General features: G+C 35.1%; 1 protein-coding gene across 15 annotated transcripts in view; it reads left to right on the forward strand.

Annotated features, from left to right (window-relative positions):
* Positions 1 to 22,859, forward strand: part of USP34 (ubiquitin specific peptidase 34) — a 145,979-nt gene that overhangs the window by 35,362 nt on the left and 87,758 nt on the right. For 13 of the 15 annotated variants that reach the window (XM_074864438.1, XM_074864439.1, XM_074864441.1 and 10 more), the window contains exons 6-10: positions 579 to 646; positions 8,157 to 8,349; positions 13,564 to 13,625; positions 21,846 to 21,927; positions 22,016 to 22,108. In XM_074864438.1, coding sequence (XP_074720539.1) covers positions 579 to 646; positions 8,157 to 8,349; positions 13,564 to 13,625; positions 21,846 to 21,927; positions 22,016 to 22,108 — 498 coding nt within the window. The remainder of the gene's footprint in view (positions 1 to 578; positions 647 to 8,156; positions 8,350 to 13,563; positions 13,626 to 21,845; positions 21,928 to 22,015; positions 22,109 to 22,859) is intronic. The other 2 variants (XM_074864453.1, XM_074864452.1) reach the window with 2 other exon arrangements.

Genomic DNA, 22,859 nt, shown 5'->3' on the forward strand with positions numbered 1-22,859 from the left:
GAATACAGTTTTGCAAAGGTGGTAAAGGCAGTATGGTAAATACGGGAATGCAAATATGGTAGTAAAAAAACTGTGCTTAATTACTGGTTATAAAACATAATTTTATTTTATAGGATATCTAAGTCCTAAGAAACTAAACATCAACACAAGTCAAATAATTTTACTCGATTTAGGAGAGATTTGCAAGGAACAGAAAGAGTGGTATAATTTTCTTATAGACTTTAAAAGAAACCCCACAGGGTTGAGTAGCAGTTTTTCCTACTGAAGAAACTACAGAAAATAGAAAAATGAGACATCTGGGCAGTATGATACTATTTATACAAAGTTTGTATTTTCCAATTGACTAGAAGAAAAGATGCAACTCCTGTTTATAAGTCATAGAAGCATTCCTCAGTTAACAGTTTCGAAAATTAGAAAAATAAGAAGTTGAAAGAATTGAAGTTGAATGAAAACCAACAACAAAGCCTTTTTTTAAAGTGGGGTTGCACGTGCAAATGTACCAGCAATATTTCATTTTTTACCATTCTCGTTAAATGTCATTAATGAAATTTTTATCTATTTATGTTTTTGCATTATAGATCAGAATATGGCTACACATCCCTGCTGTCATGCAGCACATTATACCCTTTAGGACTTATGTTATCAGGTAAATTTTTAATTTAAGAATTTTTCTTGTGGGACTTTTTGACAGCACCTATTTATGATGTCAGCTGATACCCTTTTAATTGTTCAAGTTGTTGCTCTGACTGTATCATTTCAACAAGGAGAGTGAAGGTAATGTTTAGAGTTAGTTTGGGCAGCTCCTTAGATCTATCTGATTTCAGTATCAATCAGATTAATCTTGTTAATAGAATTTTTAGTGTGACAACCGGCCCCATTCTGACATGTTGTGTCAGGTTCAATTGTAATACAGTTTCACTTACTACAGGATCTTCATAGAACTTTACATAAAATTTGCAGTGAGACAATGTAAGTAGAAGAGCAATATGTAGTCATTGAGGTTTCACATACTGAGTTTCACTGAGTTTTAACACTGCTTCACATTCTGATGTTCTGTATTTCCAGCTGGCAGGAACTGAAGTGTGATCAAAAGTCTACTCGCACTTTTATGTATCTAAATATATCCAGTCCCAAAGATTTTCTTTATATCAAGCTGCCTATCATGAAAAACACTTTAAAATTAAAGTACTTATATTTAATTATACAAGCAATTTATTTTTATTGGGTTTCTGCGGACAATAGAAAAAATCCAATGAGCTTCTGATGCAATTATCTTGTGTATGAGTATCTGCCTGGAGGTGGAAGGGTGTGGTCACTAATTCTCCTTCCAGTGGCCCAACATCAAACTTTGCTGGTGCAGACAACCTAAAAGGCCACTGCTCTTGCTTGGACCCACAGGTCCTCCAAAGGCTCTGGTTTTCCAATGATTGTAATATTGGACAAACGCTTATACTGGTCATAGCTTATTTCCCTGATAGCAAAAAAAGTGCCTTTACAGATTATATTGTCTTAACTGTACCAGTATAAAATCATTCTCAACAAAAATGATTACATTGGCAACAAAAAGATGCACAGAATAGTGAGGCTCAGAATTATGTTTCCTATTTAAAAATGTTCTGGTTTTAATTGTAAAGAATTTTGACTGTAAAAATTTAAGTACTGACTTGGCTATCGTGCTAGAACATGGTCTCTACCAAAACGATAGCAGAAAGAAGAGTATTCTGGTATTTTATTAAAACATACCACTCTTGAGTTACAGTCCAGTCATGTGCACCCCTTTAATGCTGCTGTGTTATCTTTGAAATATTATAAAGGTTATTATTAATTGTGAAGCAGTCTAGGAAGGACAGGCAGAGGATATTCCAGTTCTTGCCTCCGTACATACTCCATTAATGGTTGTTTGTGTACCTGGGAATTTGGTTCATGAGCTGTACCTATCTTCTTGGAATGTGTGGAAACTGAAAAGAGCACTGAAGGATCAACAACTAGAGATAGGCTGATAAGAAGGTACTTGAGTGAGACAGAATAACACAGCCTGCAGTCTTTGCTGTTTATCCTCACTTGCTTGTCATCCTGTAATTCTTAAAGCATTTTCTGTTTTATAACTGTAGGTGTAATTAGGGTCACTGAAATGAATAGAAGCTTTTTTCCCTGTGTTCTCCTCATCTCTTCCTCTTTGTTTTACCTGTAGAATATTTGCATCTGATTTAAAATGTGATTTGTCAGCAGCTTCTTGCCATAAATAATGCCCTTGATGTCTGTTCTTAGCATTTACAATATATTCATGTCAATCAGAACGGTAATATTAATACAGGAAAACACTAGGAATTTAGAGAAGGAAGGGGATGTTCTCCCATTTCCCCTTTTTCACAACTGAATCCTGATGTGAGATCTGGGATTTCTCAACATTATGAAATCCAAAGCTTTTTTTGTGAAGATGTGCTTATGGAGTGGGACATGAAGCTTGGAGACCATATAGCAAAAATAATCTCTAGTGCTATACCTTTATATGGGACAGAAGTTAACACAGATGCCTTTGGTAAAGGATGACTTTCTTGATGTATGCAGCTCACCCCATGTGGTTGTCAAGCTTACAGATCTTATCTTAGCAGCTTGGGTCTCTAGGTCTCCATCTGCTTTTTACTTCAGTAAAAAAAAAAGCAAACATAATCCTGGGCACAGCAGCACAGCACCTTTGAAACAAATCCTGCAATAGCTTCTGTTGCTATGCAAACTAAGAAGGAGGGCTTGGAGAGGGTTTTAGTCTAGAATGAGCTCTTGGGGCTCTAATTGACTGTTAGTCCAAATTGCTGCTCATGTTGCTTCCTTGCAAGAACTGCATTTTGGAGTGCTGATCAGCACAAGCAGAGAGATCACCTGACTGGCATCTTAACCTCATCTGACAAAAGATGCTGTTAACCTTTACGTTCCTTTCTGTGGTTATTCCTACTAGGAGTGGATGGAATGAATAGCAAAGTGTGTATTTGTGTAGAGGAGACCACTGCTGGAATTTGCAAAGATCATGGGCACAATCTTGTCATTATTGCTGCTACTAGAAAAAGACTAATAAATGTTATTTTCTGCCTGGGGAATGGAGCACTAGCATTCATATCTTGCCTCTCAAGGGCCTATGTTTTTTGAGCAGTTTAGGAAAGAAATAAAGGACATGAATTTAAAATTACAGCTTTCAGTAAGGAAGCAAAGTGGTTTTGACCTCGTCAGAAGGAAGCTTTTATTGATCCCAATATCTTAGAATTCTGCATTTCAAATTACAGAATTCTCATGAAAAAAAGAAGAGACTTATTGACAAACTGACTCAAGAAAATAAGTCATAACTTACTGCAATTATAAGTGAGGGCAAGTTGTTCATCGTGTCTCTTTATAAAAAACATTGGTTCCATCTGACTTCCACCTCAAGATCAGAGATGAGAGATGCTCTACATGGTTCCAGGTATTGAATGCCTCAAGAGAGCAGTAGCTACAAACAGCGGTGTTTCGTGGACAGTGTGTTTTCAGTGGCAAGATTGTTGATTGAAAGTGTCGTGGATAGCTCTGTCCTATAGAAAGAAGACAACTAGCAATGAAGTCCAGTTTCATGATAAGTAACAAGATAAACTTGTATGTCTGATATTGTAAGTGCCTCTATAAATCACCAAAAAGTGCTGGATAGTATGAAGGAAAAGACCTAGAATTTTTCTTTCTTTGACATCACAGTTGGTATCTGGTAAAATATGAGCACTACGTATAGCATTAGCACTGACCAATATCATATTTAGTTCTAACCCTTTCTCCTCCCCTCCGTTTTTCCTCTCTCCTGCTTCAAGACAGATCTGGAGAGGTTTTTTTATGAAGGATTCATGTCTCTGCCCCAGTTAGGGAGAAACAGAACATTTTGTGCTCACGCTCATTGAGAGGAAATTACAGGTGGCAGTTGCTCCTGTGTTAGCCCTGTAGTCTCGGCACAGGGCACAAGCATAACGCTGGTTTATGCGGAGTAAGTGGAAGCTCTGAACAGAATTGTTGATCCCCACTGCTTCTTGTAGAATCCAGTGAGAGACAATGCAGCTGAAAGAATTCAAATTATTCTTTTGCTTAAAAATGGTTTTCTTAAGAATTTGGGTCTTATGGGAGTGCCCAAGACCACTCCTTGTTACTAAATGTCATTAAAAACTCTTGTAATAAGCCTTGACATTTTCAATTGCAAAAAAAATTTAACTCCTCCAAAAATCTGAAAATGTATGCTGTAGGTAAAAAGAATAGACAAGTCGGAAGACAATAGCCAGGCACTTAAGTGAATTCTTCATATCACTGAGGAGCGCTGACTCATTCTGCTAGGTATCCCTTTTACAGCTGTGGTCCAGAAGAGTCATATTAAGGGAAAAAGATTCTTTCCCAGCTGAGTAGCTGAAGTCCTGAAGCATAAGATGTGATTCTAAGTGTTACGTTAACATGGAACTGCATGTTTAAAACTCAACTCTCTCTATCCCCAAATACAGCAAGTCTAAATAGTTTCAGTAGACTAAACCAGGTTTTTAAAAAATTAATGTATATGTATGTGTGCTGCTAATTGTAGATCGTATATATTCACTGATTATTTTAAGTATGCCAGGCTGGCAGGACAGGTTCTATACATACATAGACTATCTTTTATGGATATGTATAAAAAGAGGTATGTTTCTTTCCAAAAGTCTCTCATTTAGTCAAAAATGTTGGATTTACTAGATTACACAGATCCTGAAGTATTGTTCATATATTCCTTTAAGACTTACTGCTCTTCAGAATCAAAAAGATAAAAATTTAGGAATTAAAAAAAAAAGTACAGAATGAAAGCTCTTATTAAGCCATTATATGAATGGGTCACATACATTTGTATACTACATACAGTTCTGATTGTTCCATCTCACAGGGATGATAACAGAACTACCTAGGTGATAGGAAGGGTGACAAAGAAGGTAGGAGATGAAAAATTACGTTGATAGGAAGAAAGACATAGTCTACAATTTTTTTTGACAGGGAGATGGCTGTTGTATGAGTGATATGAAGACAAATAGGGAACGAAATGGAGAACATGCAATACAATCGTCAGGTTGCAGACTTAAGAAATGAAAGGAGATTGTTTTTCATGCGAATGTAATTGTGAAACTAACTGGCATAGGTTAATGAGAAAGCCAAAAGTATAAATAGCAAGAGATAAATTAATTCACAGTAGTAGATAGGTTCATCCATTTTTTTATATATATGGGATAAATCTTTCATCCGCTTTTAGAGTGGCTATTTTGGGCTAAATAGACCTTTTGCCTTGCTCCTGTATCACTGTTCTTCTGTAAGGCAATGCAGGAAATGTACAGTTAGTCAGGGTCAGGAAAGATATGTGTTAATTGCCAGTGCTAGCTGAAGATTTCGTTTTTGTTAATAGTGGACCCAGTTTACTGATACAGAAGGGTTTAGGCCACTGTATCTTTCCATGATAAAAATGAGGCTTGGCCTACTCTGCAAGTCTCTATAGTTTTAATCCTGGTAGTAAAGATATGATCATATCTTGTTTATGACCAGTGTAGTAGTGGCAATAATTTTTCTAGTGTAGATGCAGTTATACTTGTAAAGACAAGTATGCTGTCTTCTACATTTACACTGTGCCTGGTTAGAATAACCCAGGTGAGAAAAGTGCTCTTTTTTCTGTAGCTTTCTTCAGGGCCTTGGCAAAACAGATTATACTATTGGAGTACTTCTATAGCTGTGAAAATGCACCTACACTGTAGTTTCAGTTATTATAAAGTGGGATTTTTTTAAAACACTGTCTCAACGATATTACAATACAGAAAACATGGCACAAGTCTGATTCAGACTTGGACTAAATACAATAAATGTGCTGAAAGGACATTAAAAATGAAGTTGTAGTGTGAATTTTAGGAATGAAAGTAGGCTTATACTGATACTGTTGCATTAAAATAAAAAACATTTTGTTGTATAAACTAGATTAGGATAGTTGTCTCACCAAACTTCCTAGTGTGAGGAATATTTCAGGTGAAAGTCCTGTTACAGAAATCTAGTGGAGCCACAAAAGCACCCTTGTTTCTGTATATGTAGATGTGTCCATTCCCACCTGTCTGTGCATACAAGCACTCTTTACCTGTCCTATGTAGAATGAGAAAATTAATATAATTTATTTTAACATCTTCAAGATTTTTAGAAGTCCTTCACAAAACACTTGAGTATGACTTGACGTGCACTATGAACGTTGAAAAGCTTTGGGAACCAGGGCTGATTATAGTTTGCATATAAAACTGGAGAGATAAAAACTGCTCTGAGGTTGCTGATAGTCATACTGAGATTATTATGTTTTGTAGCATGGACCAGTGTTGTTTTTTTTTTCATCAGAGTGTAACTTCACTCACCTGTCTGTAGGTTAAAGATAGGTCACTGGGTCTGGTTTGCTGCTGAACTTTCACAAATGAGTATTCTCTTCTCATTGCTACTTTTGTTTAGAAGTCATAGCACAGAAGCATTGCTTTCTTGCCATGAGCTGATTTCCAGTGCTTCACAGCAGAAGACAAATTTCACAATTACTAGGATCCGACTGCCTTGGCCCTGAATGGTCCTTCTTTTCTCCTACAGTTCTATCACAGAGCTACAGTCTCTATGCTTATGTGCCCTGAAGTCTATTTTCTGTGTTTGACAACGTTAAGTATCATTTAAGTGTGTTTATAAGGCCCCTACAGAAGAGATGTGTAAAAGGGCCTCAATCTAAATAAGAATCAGGGCCTGTATTTTTTATTTTTTTAAAAAATTTACTGATGTTTATATGATGTAAAGGCAAAGGAATGGTGCATAAATGTAGTTAAGTGTAGTTTAGTATCTCTTGTGTTTTTTGAAAGATTCATGCATCTATTTGGCTGGTCTCCAAGGATAGAGCCAGGCTTAGGCTGTCAAATGGATTTTTAACGCATTTCTGTGTAATTAAATCTAGTTTGGATGTAGTTGAAACTTAAAAATGCTGAAGTATAGCAGAAAAAATTAATTACGCTAACCTTGTATATGTGTACCTTTCACTCTGCAGTCCTTAATTGCTTCAAAATAAGCTCAGGACAGCTTGTTTCTAAATGTTTTTCTCTTATGCATTCAGTTTAGAAGAAATTCTCAACTGTGTCAGTGTTTTATAAGTGAACTTTACAGACATTTCAGTATAGATTTTCTTGGTACATCTCGCTCTTGTAGTTGCTTAGATAAGACTAAGGTTGCACTAGCTTCTGTAAGTTAGTTTTCATAAATTATTATATCTTCTGCCTCCCATTTGAAGAGAATATCTGTATTGCCACTCATTGTGCATGATAAGATGACCCCTTATCTAAGATGTCTGCAGTAGGAAGAACTTAGCTGTTTAAAATTCTTTAGCATTTTTGCTTTCTCTGTCAGATTCCTAGGCTCCTTGGTGCTGCTTCTCATGTAACCTTAAAGATCATAATTACTGTCAATGGAAGAAACAACTTGGGCATGTGTTCCTGTACTAACCTGTTGCAAAAGCAGTACTGTAGCACAGGGAGTACTGATGTACAGATGGCATATGGTTATGGCAGAAAAACCGTGCATGTTCCGCATTTAATTGTATCAGAACGTGATTGCACAATTACCCTTTTTTTCTGTTCTGTGACTGAGGCCACAAACAGGTCTATATTAATCTTCAGAGTATTCTCACTGTCAGAGCATGCCATTTGTGGGCCACTGACACTGTTTCCAGAAATTCAGTTTTTAAGTATATTAATATGTTAAGTGGATAGTGACACTTCAGTTTTAAATAAAGGAAATAAAAATGATGCAGTGATCTGGAGAGGGCACCTTCCCATGAAACAGATAGGAGGTTTAGGCTTCCAACGTATATTTCCGAAGAACTCCATGGGTTTCCTGTCATTTTGTGGATTGAAAGAAATCTGAAGAGGTTTAAAATAAGAAATTTATTTACTTTTTAAAATATTCTGCATAATTCTGTTTTTCCTCATTGTTTTTTTTATTGTTGCCAACTTCTGATAGTGGTGTTTTAAGGCTTAGTACTATTACAGCTATTGGAAATATGTATTTGCTATAATCAAGATGGTGGTCCAGGAATGTTCTAGTTTGAATCATACCTTTTTTTTTTTTCTTCCATTTGTAATTTATTCTAGGTATTTATGTAAACTGTCAGACCAGGAGTTGCGACAGAGTGCAGCCCGGAACATGGCAGATTTAATGTGGAGCACAGTTAAAGAACCATTGGATACAGCCTTGTGTTTTGATAAAGAAAGTCTTGATCTTGCGTTTAAATACTTTATGTCTCCAACTCTAACAATGAGATTGGCTGGGCTGAGTCAAATAACAGTAAGAACTTTTTAAAAATATAAATAATATTTAGAAAAAATGTTTCTTTTTGTGTTTTATGAGTTATGGACTTATTTTGGGGGCTTTTTAAATGTGTGAAAACAGCAGAATCCTCTTATATGCAGTCTTAGGAAACGATAGTCATGATTGTGAATATAGGGTTCACTGAGAGATAAGTCCAAGTGACAGCTATGTTCTGTAGCATATGGAACCATAACACATTTCCTGAACAATTTACCATGCTAAATGAAACTCTCATAACCATGTTTTGTGACAGCTATGTTGAAATTAAGTCCCTTGACGTGGCTGTATTTGTTGTTTACAAAGGCTTTCAATCTGTTTTCATTTTTACAGTGTCTTGACTACTGTAATTAGCTGCTTCTTTGTATTGTACATCTCTTTTTCCTGTTTGTTTAGTATAGTCTGTTTCTCGAGAGAGAGCATTTCTGCATTAATTAGCAGAAGACTGAAGAGGTAAATATGTATAGTATCAAATAGAAATAGATTAAAACCAAAAAAACCCACCCTCCTCTTTCCCATGGAAATGCTTCCCATTGCACCAGTCAAGATCTCTTGTGCGTCCTTTGTCTGTCATTGCTTCCTAGGTGTGTATTACAGCCATAGAGAGACAGTTGTACAGAAGGTCAAAAGTGAACTTTTTTTAATTCATCTGAGCCTTTTCAATTTTGTTTTTCTTCTGAAACTCCTGTATTTAAGATTTATAGCTTGTATTGTCATGTTTGCGTTAATGCACAAAGTGATGAGTAGGAACAAACTATACTAGAACAAACAAACATGCTTTCCTTAAGTTTTGTAGTATTTTCTGAACACATTTGGCCTTCTCTGTTCTAATTGATTACATAGTTTCATTCAGTGACTCTCTTCATCACTGACAGTAAATACATCTTTACTTAAATTTGATTTTGCTTCTCACTGTATTTATATATAGAAATACTTAACAATTGTTTTAATAAATGGCAATTTAAAGTAACCTGAAAGTATTTCCAGTCAGATTACTGGTGGTTTCTAACCAAATTTAATGTTTAATTTACATAGGTATGTGACCTACTAAGTTAAAAAAAAATGTGTGAACTACATCCACTCAATGTTAATCAAATTCTGTTATTCTAAGGGTAACTGCATGTATTGGACTTGAATGCATTGTCCATTCAGCTTTGCGTTTATATGAATGAAAACGTGATGCAGTTCATTCAGCAGAGATGCTAAAACAAGATACAGAGAAAGTTAACTTCTGGAAGAAATAGTGACATTACTGTAAATATAATTTATATGCATAAGTAATTTATATGACTTTATGTGAATGCTACATATAATATATGCGATGAGTGCCTGAATTCTAATCTTCTGTCAGAATAAATTAGTGTAAAGTGAATGTTCAGGGTTCTTTTTGTGTAATAAGAAAACTTCAGAGAGTTGATGAAGTCTTACGTGAAAATACAGCTTCTTTTTTTTTGATTTTTCATTACCGTGTGCTATATTATTTATACAGTTACAGATACCTTATAATATCTGGCAGATACATTTTAAAATATGGCCATTAACTGGGTACGAAAGTAACTTTTTTTTTTTTATTCTGCACAGTTTTGGAAAATGTCATTTTCAGTAGCATTGATTTTAAAATAAATGTCCAACGTTTGCATAGTTCCAATTGCATTAGATTTTTATGCCTTTAAGTACTTCCCTTCGGTTTTGTACAGTTGCCCTTGTTCAGCTACTAATGTGTGTCTTTTTGTGTATCCCTACCAAAAGAAAGTTTGAAAGTAAGAATGCATCGGTTTGTTTATTTTTTTCAGGATGTAGTTCATTTAAGGGAATGTGAAATTGTGTTATTTTAAGAAGTTCTATGTTTTGACTTGCTATGACTATAAAAGTGAGATTGTTAATAATGGACATGTATTTTTAGACTAAAGCAAATCAGGTTCAGCTTGTAAAAAAATGGAATATTGTTTGTTAATAAGTTACTAAGGTTTTTTTTATATGGATAGTCTCTAAAACTTCTCTGGAACACTAAGAAAACGTATTCTTCTTTCTCATTCAAATCATAGGAAATTATCTCTTCTTCGGTTCTCTTTTTAAAGATCATATGATGGTATCTTTGGAAGAAGCATCTTTTGATTTTTCTTGTTCGACTTTTGAGTTTGAGAAGCATTTTGTTTCATTTAGTTTTGTATGCCTTGCCTGGAACAATTTTAATTGCCAGGTTGGTGCAACTTTGAATGTGAAATCTGAACCAAATTTTACAGGAATTTTGACTGCCTTTTTACTGAAGTTTCTGTCCTCTTTGCAAACAAAGATGTGTTTACAAAGATGTAGTGTAGTTCAGCTTTGTTAGAATTTTCACACAACCTTCTCTATTACAGATGTACCTTCATGACTACTTTTTTGAAGTTTCTTTTTTCTATTCATGTCTTTGATAGCTAGAATTTGTCAAAGTAATTTTATTGAAACGTTCATCCCAAGCAACACAATTTCAGCTTCCTCTTTTGTATTCAAGACTTTACAACTACGATAAGTGCAACTGCAAAATTTTGTTCTTTCCTGGGCTTTCATCTGACAAAAGTTGAGCGCTTAGCCTTGAAGCAATTGATCATTTCATTTGCAAATAGACATGAAGATTCAAATAAAACTTTTATCCAAATTATGTGCAAAATATTTTAAAGTGCGACCTTTTCAATATATGTTTATTTCAAAGAAAAGTTTCTTCTGAAAGTTCATATGGAAGGTTGAGTCAGATGCAGATTCTAATTTCAACTCACAAGATCAAGACTAAAATAGATTGGGTCAAATGATTTCTGTGGCTTGCCTGATTATTCCTTCTGCAAGATAAATGTACTTTTGCTCTCATGGAGACCGAAATCTTTGACCAAAAATATCAGTGAATCTAAACAGATGAATGTCTTCTAACATGGAGGTGTTGATTTGTGTCTGCCAAGAGATTTTTTTTTTTTTTTTTTTTCTTCCTGTCTGACAGCTAATGTGACCAGTCCTAAAATTAAACCTTTCAGTTTCGTGGAACCTCTTGAGACTCACAGAATACATGCTGTATGGCATACAGGGATTATATTTGCTTACCACCAAATATAGACTTGCCTCTCTTGAAGAGTAGCATATCCATAATGTGTCATATCATCTGACTAAAGTTCTTATTTACAAAACAAGGTTGAAGACAGACACATGAAAGTTAATTTTAGTAAAGTGAAAGCTTGAGTGGTTGAATATGAAGTTGGAAATAGCTACGGAAAAGACCAGCAAAATGTAAACCAAGATATACCTGAAGGTTTATTTTTGTTGTTACCTTGGTTCTCTTTGATTTCATCTCCCAGTTATTTCAGCTCCAAAATACCCTCTTCTCTCTCAACTATTCCCTCAGAAATAGGATTCTTTGTTTTCCTGTCCTTCCAGTTACAGATGAACTTCAGTATGTGAAAATGAATACTCATAACTGATCTGACCATCCTTCCATTTTCAGTTTTTCGATCCCTTTTTATTTGGTTCTGTGCATTAGTACAAATGCAAATGCAGCATGGTTAGGTTTTTCCTGAACAAATTCAGTGCAAAACTTAAAACAGTACATCTTTACTCTTCTTGCATTGATTTCCTGTGTAGAAAGTTTGATTACCCTTGATGCCTGGGTCTTGAGACAGGACTAGCTAGGGAGATGCCTTTTTGTTCTCAGCTTCCTCTGCTGGAAACTTTATGCCTTTGTTGTACTTCATAACTAACACATTTGTGTTACATTAATTGAGTGTCTGGGCACAGGCGTCTTTAGTTTCTGACAAAGTTTCATACATGGTAAAAAACTGTAAAAGTATTTTATTCCTGCTGGCACTTCATGGTAATGAAGCATGAAGTAAAAAAAAATGTTAGTGTTGCACCACCTTATTCTCACTCATTTACTATCCCATGTGTACTTTGTTTTGCGCTGTTGTGTCAGAATTCTAAGACTGTAGTTGAAATTACTGTAAAAATTGTTCGAAAGTTCCAATACGAAAAAGAACACCTTTTGTCAAAATTCCTTTGGATAAGGATTTTGTATGGGAAATTTGGATCAACATGTGACCGTGGATTTAAAATTGATGATAGTAACAGTTCAGTACTCTGTGACTCTTGGATCCCTTTCAAAACATTTTCGGTTGGGGCATGAGTCTTCAGAAAAGCCAGTGAACTTTCACTTCTTTATTTGACCTAATTCTAATTGGTCATAACAGTTTCTTCCTGAAAGTTCTGTTCGCTTGTTTTTCCACTCCTAAATGTTTAATTTGAAAGTATCCATTCTATTAATAATTGTGTGATCAGGCTCTCATGTCTCACTAATTTTAATGCGTATTTTCAATTTTGTTTCTTCAAAAACGTTTTTACCCCTGAAAATTGTTGAGATTAGACATCAATAAATGTTTGTATAAAGACTGCAGGAGATTAGCTGTCACCCAAATGGTAGAGTGCATGCACCAGACTTGTTTCAAGAAAGGAAAGAGTAAATATTCTGTCAAGTTATGCAACAAGTTTAATTTGAATTTCACAAACTGTATCTTTAAGGTTTTTTATAACAAGATGACAAGTAAGTTTTATTACATAATTTAAAATATTATGTACATGAAAGAATTGGATACAGAGCCATCTTTGTATCTGGAAAGTTGATGCCGAGGAAGAGGATGGAAAAGAGATGTAAACCTTTAACAGGCTTTTCTTTTCTCTGTGATGTCTTGAATTTATCTGTTCAGATACCTTTCAAAGCTTTATTTTATATAAAAATACTTAATTTTCACTCTCCAGTTTTGTAGACTTTCGACACTGATAGGGTGTCGAAAGAAATCATTGCTGTTGTAGTAAGTGTTACAATAATGAGGAAGCTCATCCTAAAACATTGATTTCCAGAGTATGTGTTTCATTTCTCATAAAAACTCATGTGCAAAGTGACTGCTACACACATTGTTTTGATTTCTGGAGTGGGTGGAGTTTTATAACATAATTTAATTGCTTTAGTGAAAGAAAGTTTGATTTAAAAAGAAAACTGATCCATCTTGCCTACTAGAATGCCTGTTCAAATTTTTGTCAAAGCGGTTTATTTAAAAACATTGAAAATATTAGAAAAATTTGTTTTCTGTCATTAATACTAGTTTTAAATATAAGAAAACTACCTCACAAAGTATTTAGATAAAATTTTAATTTTTTTCTTCCTTTTTCTGACTATAGAACCAACTTCATACCTTCAATGATGTGTGTAATAATGAGTCATTAGTTTCAGACACGGAAACGTAAGTAGGAACGTTACTATGAATATTTTAAGTGCACTATATGATTGCAGTTCTGTATTGTTGTTACGGATTATACACAGTGGGAGTAGTGATAATCTGAGGCATTTATTAGAAATATTCTAATCAGGAGTTTAATAAATGGTTTTAAATGGTAACTTTAAAAATGTCTCTAAATGTTTCTGGCTTTTCTGCTGTCTTAAAAGATAGAGTCAAGTTAACCATTAGAAAAATGTAGATACTGAAATAATAAATACCTATCATTATATTCATTATTTTCATCCTGATGTATAAATAAGAGCCAGTTAATTCATATCCGAGTAGTATTTTTGCCGTCTTCTCATTTCTCCTGATTATTTAGTTAACTAAGATTTGTCTTGCCATCACTGGCTCCCAGCCTTGTTACTACTTCTCCACTGCATCTGTGAGGCTATGCTCTTTATTGTTTTTCTTCAAAGTCCTTATTTGTATAATTCAGGTGTGTTTAACAATTGTAAATGAGACTGCCATAAATCTTCAAGAAGATTCATGTGTAGGGTTGTATGCCAGTGAGGAAATGTATTGATTTTTGTCGTAACTCTAAACTTAACGTTAGAACTATCTAGAATTTAGACAAAAGTATGTGTTTAGGTAGTTGAAATAACTGTTCTTTTGAAATAATAGGCAAAGTATGTAAAATCTAGGATTCAACTTGTGATATATTCTTTACATTTATCTTGGGGTGTGATATACTTTTTACATATATCTTGGGGATTGTATCTGTGTGCGTATCTGTCTCACTACAGACACACACTTTCCACTATCTTTTCCTCATTAATGAGAAGTCTGTTACAGCAGCAGTTGGCATGCTTTTTTGTCTCGGTAGTTCTGTTATAGATGGTCTTATTTTAACACCTGCTTAGTGAAATCTGGCAGCAGTGAAGACCACAATACTGTAGCTTGCATATAAATAACAACTTGAACATTTGAAGTGAAATATATGGTAATAGGTTGATATTTTAAAAATAGAGAATCAGAATCTAGGGCAGTTTTTCCTCCCTAAAGGTTTGAAAATAAAAAACAAATAACCACTTGTGATCAACTTTTTCTTGTCCTTTGTCACTAAATCAATAGGTGAACATGAATCCATGCTATCTATTCATTGCAGAGTAAATCTTGGTACATAGTGTCAGAAAAAAAGAAAGAATTCTCACGTATGACACAAATATCTTACTATGATCTGATGAAACCTGAATGTTATATTATTAAGCTCATGTGCATTTCAAAAAAAATGCATTATTGTAATAAATGTAACCACACATTTATTATAATACATTATCATAGTAATCTAATGTATACATATATATAATTATTATTTATGTATTTTGTGCCCTGGGAGACGTGTTGGGTTTTTTCCAAAGCCTCTAGTTCTGTAGCAGTAGAAGTAAATACTACAGGAGCATAGCACGCTGGGCTGCTTTCAATATTGTACTACCAGTTGATGGTGTATTTTGCTACTCTGGGAATGCCAAACATCAGTTTTATCTATTTCTTCCAATTCCTTCATGTTGAAAATCTGAAACTGAGGTGTTTCTTGGTTAGTTTATCTTCTGAAACACATTGTGAACCAAGTAGTTTTTAAATAGTAATAACTAATTAAGGAATACTAGCAAGAAGTTGTCTTGACAGTTAAACTTAATAAAAAGCTGTTTGATTTTCTGTGTCCAATGTAAAAAAAGAAAGTTATCAACAGGGGAAAAAGAGAAGGGTGCTTAAATCTCCCTGCAGAAGAGCAGATGTACTATGCAAGAACATCAGAGTTATTTTAAAACTGAAGGAAATTGTCAAATTCTCATTTGGGATATTACTTTCTTGGCAAGGGCATCAGTAAACAGCCTGTCATTTGAAAGGAATGCAGCACGAACAGAAGACCTTCTTTTCTACTTTTGTAGTATGTGATGTTTTTTTAATCTGAATTCCAGTCATTCTGGTGTTTTACCTGAAAAGTTGGGTACAAATCTGTATCAAGTATTGCTGCTCATCTTCAGATATCTTTTGAAATCACTGATTTCTTCCAGCTGTATAACCACAAAAGGCTGGTGCAGAAGGATGGGGAAAATGTCTCACTTCTACAGCTTGCTCAGTACAAAGCTTGCCTCTCATTAGAGACTCCGTTCATGAGAAATTTTTGGATAAGGCGGCACTTATGGAGTTGGCAGTGATTGAATGAGCAGCAAAAGGAAAGCTTTTCATTCCTAGTTCTTTCCTTAGTGGAGAAGGGAAGTCTTAAGATTTATTTTGTACCTTTCTAGCCTCTGCAGATTTATCAAAGGAAGATGTTTTGCATGATGTCTGGTCATCCCCATTATGTGTTTTGACTTTTCCAGATGCATTTGGAACTGTCAACCTTTGGGATTTCTCCTTCTGTATCTTGATAAGGTGGGTTTGTGGGAGGTATCTTTTTTTAAAAAAAAAAAAAAAAAAAAGAGCTATCAGTTAGTCCTAGCTCTTCCCTTTTGTTTGGAAGTGTCATCAGAATTTTTTAGCCAGTATTTTGCAACAGTAGCCTTTATCTGCATGGTTGCAAGTTTTTCTGTGGTAGGGCAAGCTAAAGCATCTTCTGTCTAGGAAAACACTGGCTTTCACAATTTGCACTTGAAAGCAGCAGAAACCTAAGACAGAGGAATCTGTTTTCTAGCTGTAGGTATTTGTGTGTCATTTTAAATTGAGTTTACTTGACCGTCTTCTCTAGAGTTGAGGGTTTGTGGTGACCGAATATGCGTATTGTCCAGATATGGGCAATGTCTCAGTGGCTCAACTTCGTAGTATCCCTCAGACATACACTTTTAATTTAGCTACTCCTGGCTTTTAAGGTGGAATCAAATTCTTTGCAATCTAAGGTACTGAAGAGTATAAAATCTATTGAAGCTAAAAATAACGAGACTGAACAGAAGAGTCTTCAAGTCTTTGAACAGTGATTCCTAAAGCTCTTTTGCTGATGTTGGTTAGTAAATAATGGTCATGCCTTGCAGGGACAGAAAGATTTTTTTGGTGCTCTTTGGACCACAAGAGGGAAAAATGGTGGTTTTTGCCTTAATGAGTGCAGGGTCAGCTTGTAGAAATAATATGTGTAAAGAGATACTTTGTTTTGCTCTTCACTTGGCAGGTAGCCAAGAATTTGAGTTTCAGAATTCAGGTTGATGCTGAGACAACCTCCCACCTTATTTAAAAACTTGATTACTCTCACTTAAAAAGCTTCCTACAGAGTCATTTCAGGTGTCGAAATTTGTCGAAATTCCTTTCACCCATGAACAGAAAGATCTGGACTATTTCTTCTCCTTTCTTTTCCCTCTCTTTCCTTATTTATTGAGATATTAAACTGCAAGTTTTGTATTGCTTTTTCCCTTTGTCACTCTTCTCTTAGCTCATGTTAACTCTTGCTTTCTCAATTTTTGTCTAAGCTCACCAACTGAATTTATGGCAGCATCATTTCAATGCCTCTTCCCCTCTCTCTCTTCCACATCCAGGGATCTTTTCAGATTTGCTCTGAAAAAAATAGTAGTAAAGTTTTTCAATCAGCTCCCTAATGTTTCTTTCTAGTGGCGTACACCTTTGTAGTGGCGTACACAATAGTTTAATAAATATTCAAGATTATGTCACAGTGGTTTTGGAGCATCAAATAAGAGAATACATCCTCATAAACAAAAACATGTGCTTGAATGTGGGTTGGGAAGGTGCCTGCTGTATCCTCTTTGCATTTCTGATCCTAAACAGTTGAGATCAGTGTTTCCCATCCGTTGTTATGTTGTGGATGCTATTTCAGTGATTTTGTGAAGAAATGTTAGTCTTCATCCTTTGCAAGCTGCTCGTTATATTTCTACATTTTTTTCTTTTAAGGTTTTATATTATATTTTTCAGTGATGTTGCTGACTTGCTGTTATATCCGGTACTGAGCTGGTGTGTTTTTGTAGCTGCGTGATGAATTATGTTGGGAATTGACTGGTCGGATAAACAAGGTTTTCTCTGGAGGGGTTATTTTGCTGTGGAATTTGTTCCTGGATCTGGGTCATCATGTGGCTACCAAGTATTGCACCACAGCCTTAGCTTAAAATGCTTCTAGGACTTTAACCCAGTCCTCTTATAGAGGGGCATTCTTTGACCTACGGGGAAAATACATAAACTGTAGTTTCTTTCCAGTAGTTTGGTTTTGTTTTTTTTTTTTTTTTTAACAATAATGAACAAAATTCAAGCTCTAGTACTTGCCTTTTGTAAGTACACTTCACAACATCAGGTTGTATCAGAAACTTCATCGCTTCCACTCTTCCCCACAGTCTCATGGAATGCCTGGGGAAACTGATGTTGCAAGTGCTTGAGTTTCATTTCTTGGAAGTGAAACAGTTATTCTTGACAGGCATGAATTGTCAGTGAACTTAAATTAAAAGTCTAGGGGGAAATTGATTAAGTCTAGAGATCGTGGAGCCCAATATGTTGTGTAGATTTCCAGTGTGAGAAAGATTTAGAGACAATTAAACTAGAGTAGCTGCTACCTTTTTCATTCTCATCTCCTCCTCCCTCACCCACAACACTCACTCAGAGAGAGTATCATGTTCTTTAAATGACTTTTCCTCCTGCTGTCCCAATTACTAAATCCATGAAAAATAGCTAATACGTGTTACTACCAAGGTGAATGTTCTTACTACTGAGGTCTGTATGACATAGATATCTCATTTGTAAAACCTTTCTTTGTACTGCTACTTTTGTGTTAGAGGAAAAAGCGTATCTGTACTTTGATCATAATGCATGTTTTTCACTCTCACCGTTTCCTTCAGCATGAAGGAGGAGAATTTTTCTATAACCTTTTGAAGAACGTCTTTTAAAAGAAAATTTGAGCATATTTTTACTCTTAAGTTGCCTGAATTGTAGTGGTATTGTATAGTAATAGTCATATAATAATTTGCAAATTGCTCTATGAAAAAATACCTTTGAATTACAAAAGCTACAGGCTATCTGAAAGAAATTTTAACATAGCTAGAAATCAAAATTAAACTGCATTGAAAAATATTAAAAATTATACTTTAAATCTTTTAATAAAAAGTTATTCTAGGTTGCCCTGCTTATCGGGGCAACTCGGAGCTCAGTGAATTCTTATGAATTCGAGTGTATCTGTAATTTCTCAAGGCTACAGGGCTTTAGATAATTATTCAAGTAAAAATGGGATAACTGACAACATACAAACTTAAATCATAGGTTAATTTATTTATAGACTAGCAGTTTATTTTTATTTATATGAAGTTCTGGTATCGCTTGTGAGTTAAGGTATTCACTGGGTTTGAAAGTGATGAACTTATCAAGGAACTGGAAAACCACTGGACGAAAAAAACCTTTCCTGAAATGGAAGTGTTTAGGAAGTAAATCAGACATCCTTCAATTACACTGAAATTAGCTCTCTTTGATGAATCCTTGAATCTGCTATCATAAATATATTTCTTAGTATATCAGAGAACAAAATATTTAGTGCTGGTAATAACTTCATCATTTAAAAGGCAGTGTGCCCTCAGCAAAACTTTCTGGGAGGAACAATTCTCTCTGGGAAACAAAGGCTGCATTCTGTCTTTCACAAGTATTCTCTTGTTTTTGGTCATCCTCAACAAATCCATATCAAATGAATGTTTACCTTCAGAAATCTGAGATGTCATATCACAGTTGAGCTCCGCAGTAGGATAAAGAGGTTTTTACCACTGAGACTACATCCATTAAAAAGGCATTCCTTTAAAAGAATAATCCATTATTTCTCAGAAGAAAAATGTTGCAGATTCAAGATAGTAAGTAACATGATTAATGACTGCCATACTAATTTAATAAAATGTGAAAGAACTCACTCTATAAGAAAGTTTTTGTTCTTTGCTTTGGAGCAGCTAAAATGCAACATAGGACTCTGGATACAGTGTCTAATGGACATTGTGGCACTAGCAGAAGTATTTGGTTTAAAGAGACACACTGAGGAGTATGTCCTTTCATATCAACATCGCCTAGTCAATCTAGCAGTGTTTATCTGGGATTCATTCTGAAAGCTGTAGGTTTCAAAATTCAGATCCAAGAAGAAATTCAGCAGTCCCAGAAAATTACCTCCATTGACTTATGACTCAGGTCTTAAGGCTTTTGCCTCTTACGGAGGACCATATGTCATGATTTTTTTTCCCATTTCATAACCAGAAGTGCATCCATTCAGGTCTCCTGCATCTAGTAGGCATATGTTCACTCATGTGACCAGATCTGTCTACCTTTTCTTTGTGAAAAATGCCAAGTATGAGGCTTTCTGTTTATATTTTGGTCATGTAGCAGGGAGCACTTCAGCCCACAGCAAGGGGAAGCAATGTAAAGCCATAAGAAGCTGCGGGCAAATACGCCCTAAGTTGAAGGAACTTTTTTGCAGGCTGCATTTAGTTTTCAGAGTGAGAGTTGGGCACTTTTGATTTAAGGTGATTTTGAGATATCAAGTCTACCAGCTGTCTGACGAAAAGTAACAGCTATAGTCTCTTGAGCTATACGAGCAGTGCCACTGTGGTCACTTGTGCTTGTCAGCATGGAGGCAGGTGTTCAAGAGCCTTTTTTAGCGCCATGTTTGTTGCTAAAGTAGCATATATTCAAATGAATAGTAAGTTCCTTTTTCTGTAAAATCTGCAGAATCACAGCTCACATGCGAAAAGGTCTTACCTCAGATTTTATTAGACAGAAATCCAAGTCCTGAATGAGTCTGTAATGTGCATGCTCCAAAGTTTGGTTTGGGGTAGGGATCTTTGGGGTGTTGGGGGTTGGGTTTTGGTTTTATTTTGAAGTGAGGCTGTAGGAAGTTAAGCAGAGTGGGATTTCATGGAACAGACCTGGCTTATCTTTTTTTATCACTCATTGAGCAGATACCCTAACAAACTGACTTTATAGTATGAGAATGAATTTATTAATAAGCCATAAATTATACTGTTGGTAAGTTGTTGTACCTTGCAAGCCAGTTATTACTTAAATGTTAAGGGACGTTATCTTTTTTGAACAATATAAAAATGTTTCATTCCCCATGTCCTGGAATTAGAATAGGACAGTATAGGAATGGGTTGTGTTGAGTAATGGGAACTATGTTGAATTCATCCATAAGGATCAGGCAATTCAGAACAGTTGATGAACTGGAATCCTGTTTGAAATCCTGTTTGAATCGTGTTTGGAAAACCTACAAAGGCAATCGCTTTTTACCTGAAGAATCTTGTTTTCTTATGGTGGATTATAAAGATTGGCAATCCTGGAATTTTAATAGTGACCATAAATGTGACACAGATAGCAGTGGTAAAAATAATTCTTCCTGTAGTCCTCTAAGACACCCCCTCCCTCCCATCCTTCTCCTCCTTGTGAAACAGAGCGCTTTTATTCTAGGGCCATTTAAACTACAGGCAGTGCTTTAAATACTGTGATGTCCTCTAATTGCTTCTGGTGCCAAAATCTGGGTAAACAAACCTTTGCTTGAAAGGATGGAATAGAAAGGAGCTTATGCACCAGTTTCCAGACAGGGCTGTCCTTTCTGGAAGTTCAACTTTTGTTTTGGAAAATTCAGTTTCCTTGTCCTGTTCTGTTCGAATGTTTGCTTATGGGTTGGCAGTGGGTAAAGTTCCCTATTGCTATGGATGAAACAAAGTGAGGATTTTGAAATATCTGTATGCTCCATCTGTGTAAGTATGACCATGTAAAACGTAGGTTTTTAAATCTGTATCAGTTGCTTTTTATGCAAGAGAATCTAAAAATATTTAAGTGGTTTTCTTTAAAAAATAATTTTATCACTCCTACCTTTAGTTATATTTGTGAACTCAATAGTTCTGGAATTTCATTATAAAATTGGGTTAAACAGCAGTGTTTATCAAAGTCTTACCTGTGAGGTCTTTGAAAGTGGTCTGCAGGTGATCTGTTGAGCTCAATTAACTAATAAAATTGGTAGAATTGTTGATTACATGTTGGCTAATGATCCAGAGGGGTGAGAGGGAAATGTTGATACTTGGCATTAGTCTTCCAGCTAAAGAAAAAAATAGGGAAATCATTTGCTTCCTACCTGAATGTATGAATGTTGAGGATGCTTTGAGTTGAAAAAAGTTTTTGTATGCTTACTACAATCACAGATACTAATTTGAAAGACACGCTGTGCTAAGGAAGAGCACAGTGTATAGGCAGATAATTTTACATATATTTGCACTCTCTTTTCACCCTTAGATCAATTGCAAAAGAGCTTGCAGACTGGCTTATCAGCAACAATGTAGTTGAGCACATTTTTGGACCAAATTTACATATTGAGGTTTGTATAAAATTATTGTTCAGTATAAACATGGAGGAGTAACTTCTTGTTCTAGTAAATCTTTCCTCAATGTGTTCTCACTTTGCAGATCATCAAACAGTGCCAAGTGATTCTGAACTTTCTTGCAGCTGAAGGGAGACTTAGTACTCAACATATAGACTGTATTTGGGCTGCAGCACAGGTATATATAAAATTTTTATAATTGCAGAAGTGATAAAAAAAGTAGAAAACGGCAACTTGATTTGGTTTTACATTCTTAAAGTTAAGTTTCTTAATTTTTCTTGTCTGTCTGTCTGAGTGTTTTGCTGACCAAAGTTTTAAGTTAGGTAACTGCCACAATTACTGATTTTTTTTTTTTTATTTTTATTAAATACAAAAATTCACCTCAGCTACTTTCGTACAAGAAAAAAATGAAGTTGTATAGCAGGGACATAAGTGCTTTCACTAAGAGTGAGGATGAAGATTGTAGGGTAGATGTAGTATTTTTACTATTATGCTAAATCGCCTTGCTCCTATGTATTGTAACTTCCATTTCTGTTACTCCTGGTGGGAACAATTCAGTGAGAATTGTGGCAGTGAAGTTTACAGCTGTGCTACAGTGCTGGTGTTACATCTCAGTGCCTTCTGTAGATTTTTATTTTTTGCTTGGTAAACCTGGAAACTCTGATAGGCTTTTTTTCCTTTAGAAAGATATATTTGTTTGCTACTTTTAATGGATTAATATGCTTTATATTTTAGGTTGTGAGGTTTTTTTATTTAGAGGATTTGAATATAGTAGACATTTCGATTTCCTGGTGTGGAAACTGGTTTTCCATGGTTTCATTCTGCCTTTATTATTTAAAAACAAACAAACCAACCAACCAAAATCCCAGAAAAAAAAAAAGGTTTCAGTGTCAATTTTTTGGAAGAATACACTCAAAACAAAGGTCAGA

Source organism: Strix uralensis, chromosome 3, assembly GCF_047716275.1.
Source record: "Strix uralensis isolate ZFMK-TIS-50842 chromosome 3, bStrUra1, whole genome shotgun sequence".
Classification (NCBI taxonomy): Eukaryota; Metazoa; Chordata; class Aves; order Strigiformes; family Strigidae; genus Strix; species Strix uralensis.